Genomic DNA, 12,839 nt, shown 5'->3' on the forward strand with positions numbered 1-12,839 from the left:
GGGAACGTTGGCTTCCTCCGTCACTGAAGCAAGCAAGCCTCCTGTTCGCTTCAAGCTGCCTGGCTGCTGGCCGCCATCTTGGTTGGCAGTTAATTTGCATATCGCCCTGATTAGCCAATGGGAAGGGTAGCGGAGGTACGGCTAATTACCATGTTTCTCTATTGTTAGATAGGATATCTAATCTAATAATAAACATGGTAATTGACCATACCTTCGCTATGCTTCCCATTGGCTAATCAGCACGATATGCAAATTAACCGCCAACAAAGATGGCGGCTAATTTGCATATGTAGGCGCCAAGTGATGGAACAAAGCTCGCTGGCCCAGGGCAGGAGCAGCGAGCGAAGGCCGGCATGGCGAGCGAAGAGTGAAGAGGGAAGCCTACCACGCCGGCCCCTCCCGGCGAAGAGCGAAGGCCTGGGTTCCGGGCGCCAGAGGAAAACTGGTGCCAGCAGCCAGGGGAAGGGGGCCCCGAGGGACCCCAGACTGCGAGAGAGCACAGGCCGGGCTGAGGGACCCACCCGAGTGCACAAATTTTTGTGCACCGGGCCTCTAGTATATATATATTCGTTTCAGGTGTACAGCATAGTAGTTAAATAATCATGTGCTTTACAAAGTGTTTCCCCCTGATATTTCAAGTACCCACCTGGCACCATACATAGTTATTATAATATTATTGACTATATCCCTATGCTGTACTTTACATCCCTGTGACTATTTTGTAACTACCAATTTGTACTTCTAAATACCTTCACCTTTTTCACCAAGCCCCCCAAACCTCCTCCCACCTAGCAACTATCAGTCTGTTCTCTATATCTATGAGTCTGTTTCTACTTTGTTCATCCATTTATTTTGCTCTTTAGATTCTACATATAAGTGAAATCATATGGCATTTGTCTTTCTCTGTCTGTAAAGTCCACTAATTAAAAAAAATTTTTTAAATGAATGGAGGTCCAGGAATAAAGAAACATAGTTAGCCTTCGATGATGCAACATTGGTTTGCAGTGGCCTCAGGTTGCTGTGCTTGTCTGAAATATGCAGGCAAACTAACATCCCTGGGGATAGGGACTTTCCTTTTCTTGTCAACCCTGCTAGCCTACAACCTGTCCAGGCCTGGGAGCATGCAGGTGGTGTGGTCTGCCTGGCTGCATAATCAGCAGCCAATTCCCTGCTCATCCACCTGTGATGCAATAAGTCAAGGGCCCTACAAAGGCCATCTGAGCTTTGGACCAGGCCCTCCGTTGTCTGTGCAATGGCAGTTGACTCACCCCTGAATGACAGGTTACCCTGAGACTCACACCCTCCATACGTATATGATCCTGCAGACTTTCTGCCCCTAACCTAGAGTATTCCAACATCCAGACCACCACAGGCTCTCCAGAAGCTCCACAGGGACTGAGCTGGAGTCATGGCAGAATCTGTAGACCAGGGGGGACATTCCTGGCTCCCGGATATCTGCCATTCAATTTCTCGGTCTTCCTGTTCATCAATCATAGAAAGGGGGCAACTCAATGGATGACATGTTTTTCCTAGGAATCCCCTGCTTTGGCCACTGATCCCCTGGAGGTCCAGGAAGATCATGGAAGACTGCAAAAGAAGACTTTGGGGCATCCACCATGCCCCAGCTGCCCACCTTCCCTAGCCACTGCTCACTTGCCAGTCTGGGAGAGGCCATACATAGACTGCAGGGACAGCCTGGCAAATGGCCTGTCACATTCCAAGACCAAAGCCATCTATCTCTATTTCTCTAATTGGTCTCTTTTTCTGATCTTCCTCCAAAGCCCTGAGCCTGGGAGGCAGTATGACCCATAGAAAGAACAAGAAGACAGCACAGCTTTCTCACTTAAAAGCTGTGAGACCTCCAGGAAGTTAAGAAACCCCTTTGCCCAAGTTGGTTTGGCTCAGTGGATAGAGCCTCAGCCTGTGGACTGAAGGGTCCCAGGTTCGATTTCAGTCAAGGGCACATGCCCTCCCTGGCTGCGGGCTCGATCCCCAGTAGGGGGCATGCAGGAGGCAGCCAATCAATGATTTTTTCTCAACATTGATGTTTCTATCTCTCTCTTTCCCCCGCCCCTTCCTCTCTGAAATCAATAAAAATCCTATATAATAAAAGATTAATATGCAAATTGTCTCCTGGACTGGGAGTTCGACCAGGGGGCGGGGCCAGCTGGCCAACCTCCCACGTCCCCTCCCCCTGGCTGGCCCGGCCGGATTGGCTGGACCCCATCCGTGCACGAATTTGTGCACTGGGCCTCTGGTGTGCGTGTGTGTGTGTGTGTGTGTGTGTGTGTGTGTACTTTTAAAAAAATAAACCCCTTTGAGCCTCAGTGTTCTCATCTGTCAAATGGGGACAATAATGTCCTCCTTAGAAACTGCTCTGAGTATTACATTATAAATGATGGCTGTTACTTCACAGGGCATGGTTGCTGAACTGTACTTCCCTCTGGTGCTCTGTATGTAGGGTGACCACACATCTCGATTTACCCAGGACAGATCCAGTTGATGCCTATCGTCCTGGCACATTTATTGTCCCTTTTTGCTCTCAGAAGTGTCCACTTTGGACAACAAAACATATGGTCAGCCTACCTGTACCTCTTTCTATTCCCAACTCAAGTCTGGCCTGTGTGAGCAGCACCACCCATTTCTATTCTCCCCTATGACAGGCCATGTCTTGGTTCATAGTTAGGAGAATTTTTATATTTTCTCAGGTTCTTCTTCTTCTTTTTTTTTTTTATGGGGATAGCAATGCCTATCTTGGAGGATTTTTAGGAGAATTAAATGAGTTAAGGTATACAAAGGTCATATCTGGCATAGGCCAGGTCCAGCGGTCATTCCAGTTGTTTCACCATTAGGGTTAATTTGCATATTACCTTTTTATTATATAGAATATATCCGAATGGCTGAATGACTGGAATGCCTGCGGCCCCTCGCCCTAGCCAGCCCCGCCTCCAAACGGGCACCCCCACCCTGATCGGGGTTGGGGCCAGCCGGCAAACCACCCTCAGCCCCTCACCCTGGCCAGCCCCGCCCACAGCCCCTCGTCCCAGCCAGCCCACCCCGATGGCCCCCATCGGGGCAGGCCGGCTGGACCACACCAGTGCATGAATTCGTGCACCTTGAAAGGAACTGTGGGCTGCAAGGCTGTGGTGGGCACAGGGGTGGGTCTCTGCCCATCCTCCGCACTCCCACCTGGCCCCTCCCACCGCGGCTCCCGGTCCCCTGTCTGCCGGCAGCCCCACTCCTGCCGCCACTGCTCCCATGCACTGACGATGCTGGCCCTGAGCAATTGGGACCGGTGCCAGCAGCAGGTGCAAGCGGGGCTGGCGCCATCAGCAAGTGTGAGTGGCAGCTGCTGCCCTGATCACCCCTCAGGAGCAGAGGGAGGTGGAGAAGCCCTCAGGGGCGATCAGGGCCAACAGCCGCTGCTAGCACCCGCTGATAGCGCTGAGCGATTGGGACTGGCACTGGGCACTGTTGTGGAGTGCGAGTGACAGAATGACCAGAATTCCAGACTGATTAAAATTTGGAGAGCCTTTATTGACTGGCCAGTGTCCGCTCCTCCACTCGGGAAGCCCAAGAGAGAAGCGGCCACGACCATCTGCAGAGTGCAATATTTAAAGGGGACAACTACATCCGTGTTCAGGTTCCCATAGCAAGCAAAGCCAAGTTACAAAAGCTAATTGCGTAGTTTTAGCCAAGCTATTCATCATCATCCTGTTATTCATTTCTGGGTAACTTAAAGGTCAGGACTATTCTTAATTTTGATCTGTCTGTTCTTTGTAGGCCGTTGCTCAGGTGTGTTCATCTGTTAGTTCTTTGTAGGCTGTTGCTCAGGTGTGTGAGTTCAGTTCCTAGAAACTTTGCACAGGCTGTCAAGCTGCTGAGGTGGCTAGGTAATTAAGCAGGCCTAAAAATTTTCCTACTCTGTAACAGCGCCAGCTGCGGGTGCAAGCAGAGCCATCGCCAGCAGTGGGTGTGAGAGGCAACTGCCAACCTGATCACCCCTCAGGAGCAGGGGGAGGTGGAGAAGTTCTCAGGGGCGATCGGTACTGCCAGCCACCGCTCACACCCACTGACAGCGCTGTGATTGGGGCTGGTGCTGGGCGCTGGCAGCGAGTGTGAGTGGGGCTAGCACCGGCAGCCAGTGCAAGCGCTGGCGGGACTGCGGTGCACGGGAGCAAAGCACTTTCAGTAACCACGAGAGGCTTGCCCTGATGACAGCGACTGGTGCCCCGCCTTGGTCTGGCGCCCCCACTCACCTGCCCCACCACCCCGCCATGGCCTATGCCCACCATGTTCCACATGCGTCCCCTGGTGGTCAGCGCACGTCATAGCGACTGGTTGTTCGGTTGTTCTGCCATTCAGTCTAATTGCATATTAGGGTAATATATATATATTGATTTCAGAGAGAAAGGGGGAGGAAGAGTGATTCAATCAATGATGAGAGAGAATAATTGATCAGCTGCCTCCTGCATGCCCCCTACTGGGGATCGAGCCTGTAACCCGGGTATGTGCCCTGTCCTGGAATCAAATCATGACCTCCTGGTTTATAGGTTGACACTCAACCACTGAGCCACACCAGCAGAGCAGGAACATTTCTTTTTTTTTGGTTAATCCTCACCCAAGGATATTTTTTCATTGATTTTTTTTAGAGAGAGTGTAAGGGAGGGAGAGCGAGAGAGAGAGAGAGAGAGAGAAAGAGAGAGGAAACATTGATGTGAGAGAGACACATTGATTGGTTGCCTCCCACGGGCTCCTGACCACAGCTGGGGATCGAGCCTATATCCAAGGTACGTGTTCTTCACCGGAATTGAATCCAGGACCCTTCAGTCTGTGGGCTGATGCTCTCTCCACTGAGCCAAACGGGCAGGAATACTTTATTAAATGCATTTATTTAAATGCTTTTGTGGTAGATAATTTATTCAGCTGGCTCAAAACTTGAAGTAAGCCTCTGACCTGTTTTTCAACCACCCAATTCCCTTGCTGAATGGCAAACAATGGCTCATTTCTTGTTTATTTTTCAATAGGTATTTGATGTATACATAAGCCAAGATGAACATATTCTCCTTTTCTCCCTCACTTTTTTATACACAGCTAGCATGCAATACATTGTTCTGTATCTAGCATTTTCTTTTAAGCAATATATCTCAGACATTGTCCAATACTAGCACCTGGGTAGCTTCCCCACACTTTGCCTTGTAGAGTTCCACTGCAGCAATGGTTCTCAACCTTGGCTGCACATTAGAATCACCTGGGAATCTTTTTAAAATCCTGATTTCTGGGCCTCATCTTCTGGAAATTCTGTTTCTTTGTTATGGGGTGGGGTCACAACATTAGTAACAAAGAAACAGAATTTCCGGAGGATGAGGCCCAGAAATCAGGATTTTAAAAAGATTCCCAGGTGATTCTAATGTGCAGCCAAGGTTGAGAACCACTGCACTGTAGGAATGACCCTAATTTATTTAAGCAATCTCCAGCTGTTTTATGGTGAGGGTGTTTCCAGCCTTTTACTACCATCAACAATGCTGCAGTGAACAGCCTGGTTGAGACATAATGTCATATATGTGAGTGCCTCTATGGGACAAAGCCTTAGAATTGCTGGGTAAGGTATATATGTGATTTTGAAAGATATTTTTAGATTGCTCTCCAAAGAGCAACACTTTCACTATCTAGTAGGTGAAAACTTTTATTTCAGTAGAGTTTGATTTGCACCACTTTCCTCATCAATGTAGTTAAGTAGCTTTTTATGTTTAAAGGTGTGTGTGTGTGTGTGTCTGTGTATACTCTGTTTTTATCACCTGCTCACTTTTCTTTTGTGTTCCTGGTCCTTTTCTAATCAATGTACAGGAGCTCTTTATGTATTAGGGGAATTAGATCTCTGTTCTGTGAGCTACAGATAATTTCCCATTTGTTGTTTGTCTTTTGACCTTGCCTTGGGCTATTGCTAGGCAGAATTATTTTTCTGTAGTCAAATTTATCAGTCTCTGCTTTTATGGCTCCTAGGTTATGTGTGTCTTGCTCAGAAAGGAGCAGGACCTTCCCCCCACCCCTCTACTCCACACACACCTTTTTTAATTTTGTCAGTACAAGAGGCTTGGAATGACCTACCAGGTTTTGTGAGGAAGAGGACAACTCCTCCCCTCTAGTCAATCCCCAATTTGGGGAGACACAAAGTAAACTCACTATTGCAATTCTGTTATAATAAACTAGAGGCCTGGTGCACGACTTTTGTGCACTGGGGGCAGGGGTCCCTCAGCCCAGCCCAGCCCTCTCGCAGTCCGGGACCCCTCAGCGGATATCCACCTGCTGGGGGCGGACATCCCCCAAGGGGTCCCTAGCACTGCTGCGAAGGCAGGAGTGGCTTCTGCCACCATAGCTGCTCACCAGCCGTGAGCCTGGCTTCTGCGCACTGACCACCAGGGGGCAGCTCCTGCATTGAGTGCCTGCACCCCGGTGGTCAGTGCGTGTCATAGCGACTGGTCATTTTGCCATTTGGTTGATTTGCATATTAGGGTTTTATTATATAGGATGAGAAAGTGGCACAACGGGTACCAGCCTGAGTTGGCCAGGGAAGGCTTTCCAAAGTAGGTGGCACCCAGACACACAGAGGCATGAGTAAGAGTCAGCCAGGTAAAGAACGGCCTTCCAGTAAAAGCATCAGCATGTGCAAAGGCAAGAAGCAGCAGGACTCCATCAAGGTTGTCCTGTCTACAGGACTGGTGTGGTGTAAGGGGTGGAGCTAGAAATGTAGGCAGGGGCCAAGTATGTCTTACTCAGGAGTCAGGGCCTTACTCTAAGGCAGGGGGGAAGTGGCAGAGGGACACATAAGCTGTATGGAGGAAGAACTGACAGCCCAGTGTAGAGACTGGGACCTGGCTCAGAGGCTTCCATTCCTTGACCAGCAGCAGCCCTAGCAGCCTATAGAGCAGTGGTTCTCAACCTTCTGGCCCTTTAAATACAGTTCCTCATGTTGTGACCCAACCATAAAATTATTTTCGTTGCTACTTCATAACTGTAATGTTGCTACTGTTATGAATCGTAATGTAAATATCTGATATGCAGGATGGTCTTAGGTGACCCCTGTGAAAGGGTCGTTCGACCGCCAAAGGGGTCACGACCCACAGGTTGAGAACCGCTGGCCTACAAACTTCTCTGCTCCTGTGATCTTTTATTAAAACAAGTATTTTATAGCAGGACTCCTGGGCAACAGTCTTCCCAAAAGGGTCCAGCACAGAGCCTGGCCCACAATAAGCACTCAGTAAATGGTAGCAGTTCCTATTAAAATTGGAAAGCCTCACCATTCATTAGCAGGGTGCTGAAGGTAAGGAAGGGCCATGTGGACAGGAAGAGGGACGCTGGAAACCATTTAAGTGGAATTTTGGGACTGTCTCTGAATTTCAGTCACCCAGGCTCTCCCCACACCCCGACCTCCAAACCAGCCAAAAAGGCTGGTTCTTGGTGCTGCCATTTTAGTTATATTTTCTTCAGTGCCCAGAGGCAATTTTATCCCAAAGGGTCACTTGATTAAGTCAAGTGCTATAGAGATAGAGGCTCTTGGAGGCTTTGGGAGGCCTTGGTTCCAGCCAGGCTTCCTGGTACCCCTTGAAGGCACCTCTACTCTCAGTGGTCTGAGGGCATGCATGGGGTCCCATTCACCCCTGGCCTGGAAGACAAGAGAGCAGGAAGCCAGCCCTAATCTCAGCTCCAAATAGGAAAACAAGCACCTCCCCGGTGCAGCCACCAAACAGCAATTAGGCCAAAGGCAGAGAGAGTTTCTAGGGCTGAGCATTGTGTCTGGAGCCTGCTTCCTCATCCATGTGTGTTGTTGGGCACTGGGCGGGTGGGGCACACTCAGGCCCCCATCTGAGGTGCAGCAAAATTGAGGACACAGGCCCTGGCTGGTGTGGCTCAATTGGTTGGATTGTCATTCCATATATCAAAAGGTCGTAGGTTCAATTCTCAGTCAAGGCACATGCCTGGGTTGTGGGTTTGGTCCCCAGTTGGGGTGAGTACGAGAGGCAACCAATCGATGTTTCTCTCACATCAATGCTTCTCTCTCTCTCTCTCTTTCTCTTCTTCCTCCCCCCCCCCCCCCCCAAATCAGTAAACATGTTCTCAGTGAGGATTAAGGAAAAAACACACAAGAACAACTGAGGACACCAGGAAGCAAGGGGACTGAGTTTCAGGGCAGGTTCCAACCCTGCTGGCTGTGTGCCTGTCACTTGCATAAAGGGCTACATCTGCTTAGGGTCGGGATTTTATTTTTCCCAAAATGAAACAGTCTATTTCAGTAATGTTAGGAATAAACTTCCATTTATTTTACATTTACTATGTAGGAGGCACTCAGGGGGGTGGTTATTCTACACAAATTATCTCATTTGATTCTCTTAATAACTCTGGGAGGGTAGAGTAATACAGATGAGGAAAGTGAGGGTCAGAAAGACTGAGCCCTGAGCCAAGGTCCCACTGCTAGCAGGTGGTAGAGCTGGGATTTAAACTAGGGCTGTCTTGCTTCAGAGCCCTTTGCCCTTAACCACTGTATGCCATGGGGCCTAACAAGCACCAGATCCTTCCTCACCCACACCTAGCAACACCCCGATCTCTGAGACCACAGATGGGCTGTGAAAGAAGGAAGGAGTCTCTCAAAAGGTCACTTTTCTTTATTTCCCAGTACCCCCAATCTTACAGCATGATCAGGGTCTTTGCAACGTGTAGGCTTTCCTGACCCTGCAGGGCAGCTGAAGTTCCAAAGGCCTAGCCAGGGGCCCACCACACTGGGAATCTCCAGCTGAGACCATTTCTAAAAGTGGTTCCTGGGCACAATGGGGAATCAGGTTGGCCAGTCACTCCTCAGTCCCCTCCTAGAGGCACAGGGACAATGCAGCAGCTTGCCCCTCTGGCTTGCTGGAACCATCCCAGGAAAAGGAGGGGAGGAACTCCAGATAGCAAGGAGTCTCCTGGCTGAAAGAAGTTGAGACCTGGGCCAATTTACCTTGGGGCAGGTCGGGCCCTTGGAGAGTGTGGAGCAGACCCAGGCTAGACCCCTACTCAGCAAAGGTGAATTCCCGCCATACTTTGCCAATGTCCACCTTCACTGACATGGCCTGAAAACACACTGGGTACAGAGGGACACACATGAGAGATCCTGGGTTCAACCCTGCTGAAAGCCAGCATGCTGGGAGAGAACTTCCTTCACTTTGTCCACAATGGTGTCCACCTCAGCCATGGCCCCCAAACCTAGGGAACAAAGTTCTGCTGTGGCCCTGCAGACTGACGCAGGGTACCACCCCCTACTCCAATCCCACCCTGTACTCCCCCAAGGGCTCCACCCAGACCCCAGTGCCTGAGAAGGACAGGACCTTCTGCCTGAGCCAGACCCTCACATCCTTCTGAAATCCACCAGGACAGGCCCCGGAAACAGTTACAGTAGCTGTCATGAACTATGCACGGGCTGTGTGCCAGGGATACCAGGCACCTTACATGAACTATCTCATTTAATCCTAACAACTCTGAGGGGGAAGGAATTATGATTTCCATCTTCCAGATGAGAAAGCTGGGCTCAGAGGAGAATGGTTTTGCCTGAGGTCACAACAGGCTGGGAATCTTAATCCAGATCTGACCATGGGCCATGAGGACAGGCTGTAAGCCTGGCCAGATGCCCACCTTGGTCTCCACACACCAGCTTCTTGGCCACACAGGGGATCTCGATATAGCCAAAGGCCTGGAGCTGGCCCACCTGCTGCGAGGTAAGGGGATGCTCCCACATGGCAGTGTTCATTGCTGGGCAGAAGAGCAGGGGCTTTCCGCGGTCCCAGGCCCGGATGACACAGGTCTGTGAAAAAGGATGGGGGAGGGGTGCCTGCTGTTCCAGCTGCCATCCTCCCCAACCCTTCCAAATCCTACACACCATCCTCTGGGTCACAAGCAGCCATGAGGTTAGGATGACTGAGGTTAGGATGACTGATGGCTGCTATCTGCAGGGAGCTGTCTCATGTCCCTCTAGGAAAAGAGAGGGGAGTTCAGAGAACAATGAAATGAAGAGGCCAGGACCAATGCCACCCTTCTCCGTGCCCCTGCCCTCTCCTGGGGACAGGAAGGAAGTAGGACAGCACACAGTCTCTGGATCTGGCTGTTTGCATCGTCCCAGACACCAGCATTTGTTTCCCACCAATGTCTCTCAGAGTTCAGCAACCAAGCTATGAGTGGACAGTTTCAGTCGCACTTTCTCTTGGCCCCATGACAGCTGCTGCTTCTGCAAAAGTCATGAGTATACCTAGAAGAGCCCCCTGACTGCATGTGGGGTGGGGTGAGGGCTGGGCTGGGGTTTCTACATGTCCTCAAAATAAAACACACTGACCAGAGCAGAAACCGAACTCCTCCATGTCCCACACTTTCTTGCTCTGCCCACCTCATCTCTAAGCTCAGGGCTTCCTGGACAAACCAGAGCTCCTCCAAACCTTCTGGCAGCAAGAGGCATGAAAGGAGGCATTAGTTCCCATCATCACTTCTGTTTGGCCAACACTGTATTCAGCAACTCAAGTTCTGCCCCTGGGAATCTGCTTGGGTGAAGAGAAGGCCTGGATCCCAATCAGGGGACCAGCTCCCAGCTAGACTGGTGACCCAAGGAAGTCTCCTTCTCTTTCTGGATCTGCTTGGCTGTTTACCACAAAGAAGGGGCCAAGGACTGAGTAGGCCAGAGGGCAGGTCAGATGACAAAAGGCCCGGAGGCCAGTACACAGATTCACACTCAGCACACTGCTCTAATAGCACCACAAGTTCTGGGCACTAGAAAGGAAGGAAGGAGAACTGAAGGAGAGAAGTAGCAGGGTGAGCTTCTTTTCCAGGATAAAGGATAAAGGACATAAGGATAAAACATCTTTTGAGAGAGGACAGAGCCACAGAGCAAGAATGGTGACAGTTAAAACATTGTAAGATTTGCAATTTCTTAAAATATTTGCCTTCGCCCAGCCAGTGTGCCTCAGTGGTTGAGCATTGACCTATGAACCAGAAGTCACAGTTCAATTAGGGTCAGGACACGTGCCCGGGTTTCGGGCTCGATCCCCATTGTGGGGCAAAGCAGGAGGCAGCCGATTGATGCTTCTCTCTCATCATTGATGTTGCTCTCTCTCCCTCTCCCTTATTCTCTGAAATCAATTCTGGGGGCTGGTCTTGGAAACTTATTCTACTGTTCAGCCAACTCAGGAGGGAACTCCAAAGATTTCAAGGAGCAATGGCAGCTTCAAGGAAAAAAAGGAAAGCAGAACTTTCAGGAGGAAGGAGGGAGCCCTCGGAGAGCAGCCTAGGCTGGGGCTTAATTCCTAGAGCTTGGTGTGCTTCGCCACATCAGCCAGCTGCTGACTAGCAGTGGGAAGCCTAGAGGTTTGGTAACACAGTGTTGGTCACATACAACTCTGACCCACTTAAATGAAAGTGGCAGGAGGCTCACAGGCTCCAGCTGCCCTGTCAGCCCTGGCACCAACCCCACTGGGAAGCCTTCTGCACTCCCTTACCTGCTCCTGGCCACACAATCTGTGTGCTGCCCTTCTTCTGGTCACCTTGTGTTCTTATTCAAATGATGCTTAAATTACTAGTAGATTCTTCCAAAGTGCCTTAAGTGCCAACAACAAGCATAGGAGGAGACTAACCTATCTGACCCCCCAAAATATTGACCCAGCTTCGTTATTCACTTCTTCGCCATATTAAACTCTGAAAAACTCCTGGCTGTTTGCCACAGTAAAATTACGAATTATCTCATACATATAATAAATATATGCCTACTACTGTGCAAGGTGGTGACTCTATTGTCAAAGGACTGACTGGAAACATTGAAGATTGGGCCACACACCAAAGCATACTCCCTTCTCACCTGAATGGGTGAACAAAAACCCTCTCCTTCCAGACTGTGCGTTCCCTGTGTCCTGTGTGTCTCTCAGCATGGGTCCAGTTCATGGTAGGTAAAAGCTCAATAAATGAGTAAAGGGAGGGTAATAAGGCAGAGGGAGGAGAGAGATCATGCCTAACTCCTCCCAGGATGATCAAGTACACAAAGTTTCTTTAAGGACAATAGCTCCCTGAAGATCTATCAATCCCACTTTGCACAGCTGAACTTGTGTTCCTTTCCTCCATCATCCATAAGCTCACACTCTTGGCCCTGTCTTTCTCCTATTTTCCTCTCTCAGCTTTCCATGATACATAGGAAAACTGCACCTCCATCTGTGACTAAATACAGAAGAGATAAATGTGTGTGAAACATCCATGAAGAAGTAAACACTCTTATTAGTTGCCCATGTGGATATCCAGATCCCAGTGAGAAGGCAGGCAATGGAACTAGGCCAGGAGACTGACAGAATGGCAGCCCATGAATGAAGGACAAAGGGAGAAGAGCTGAGCATCAAAGGGCAGGTGAGTGGTGGACAGCCTTAGAAAGCACCCACAAGTCGAGTCCATCCATCCATCACACCTTCTGCCAACTTGCCAAAGCATAGGTGAGATGGGTAGGGGGCAGAGGGACAGTGTTCTGAGCAAACAGGACCATGATAAAAGGATTCCAAGGTGAGAACCTTATACAAAGGTAGTCTATAGCTCAGCAAACTGGGAGAGAGGTTCAAGGAGGGAGGAGGGCACAGGGATTCACTCACAAGCAAGTTGTCACAGATGCCACTGGCCACCTTCCCCAGAGTGTTGGCATCGAGAGGAGCCACCAGCATAAGGTCTGCCCACCTCCGAAGGTCAATGTGGAGAACTGGGTCAGACCGGCACTTCCACATCTGGCAAGGAGAAAGAAATGGCGTCACTGGGCAGACCACTCTGTTGGTGGAGGGAAGGAGGTGTGTGTGTGT

At 49.9% G+C, this 12,839-nt stretch overlaps 1 protein-coding gene across 4 annotated transcripts in view; it reads right to left on the bottom strand.

Moving 5' to 3' along the window:
* Positions 1-8,291: 8,291 nt before the first annotated feature.
* PPCDC (phosphopantothenoylcysteine decarboxylase) overlaps positions 8,292-12,839 on the bottom strand; it is a 26,157-nt gene continuing 21,609 nt past the window's right edge. For all 4 annotated transcript variants that reach the window (XM_014530475.1, XM_005882756.2, XM_014530474.1 and 1 more), the window contains 3 exons: positions 12,639-12,767; positions 9,664-9,832; positions 8,292-9,237 (listed from right to left, as the gene is read on the bottom strand). In XM_014530475.1, coding sequence (XP_014385961.1) covers positions 9,152-9,237; positions 9,664-9,832; positions 12,639-12,767 — 384 coding nt within the window. In that variant the 3' untranslated portion in view covers positions 8,292-9,151. The remainder of the gene's footprint in view (positions 9,238-9,663; positions 9,833-12,638; positions 12,768-12,839) is intronic.

Source organism: Myotis brandtii, unplaced genomic scaffold, assembly GCF_000412655.1.
Source record: "Myotis brandtii unplaced genomic scaffold, ASM41265v1 scaffold74, whole genome shotgun sequence".
NCBI lineage: Eukaryota > Metazoa > Chordata > Mammalia > Chiroptera > Vespertilionidae > Myotis > Myotis brandtii.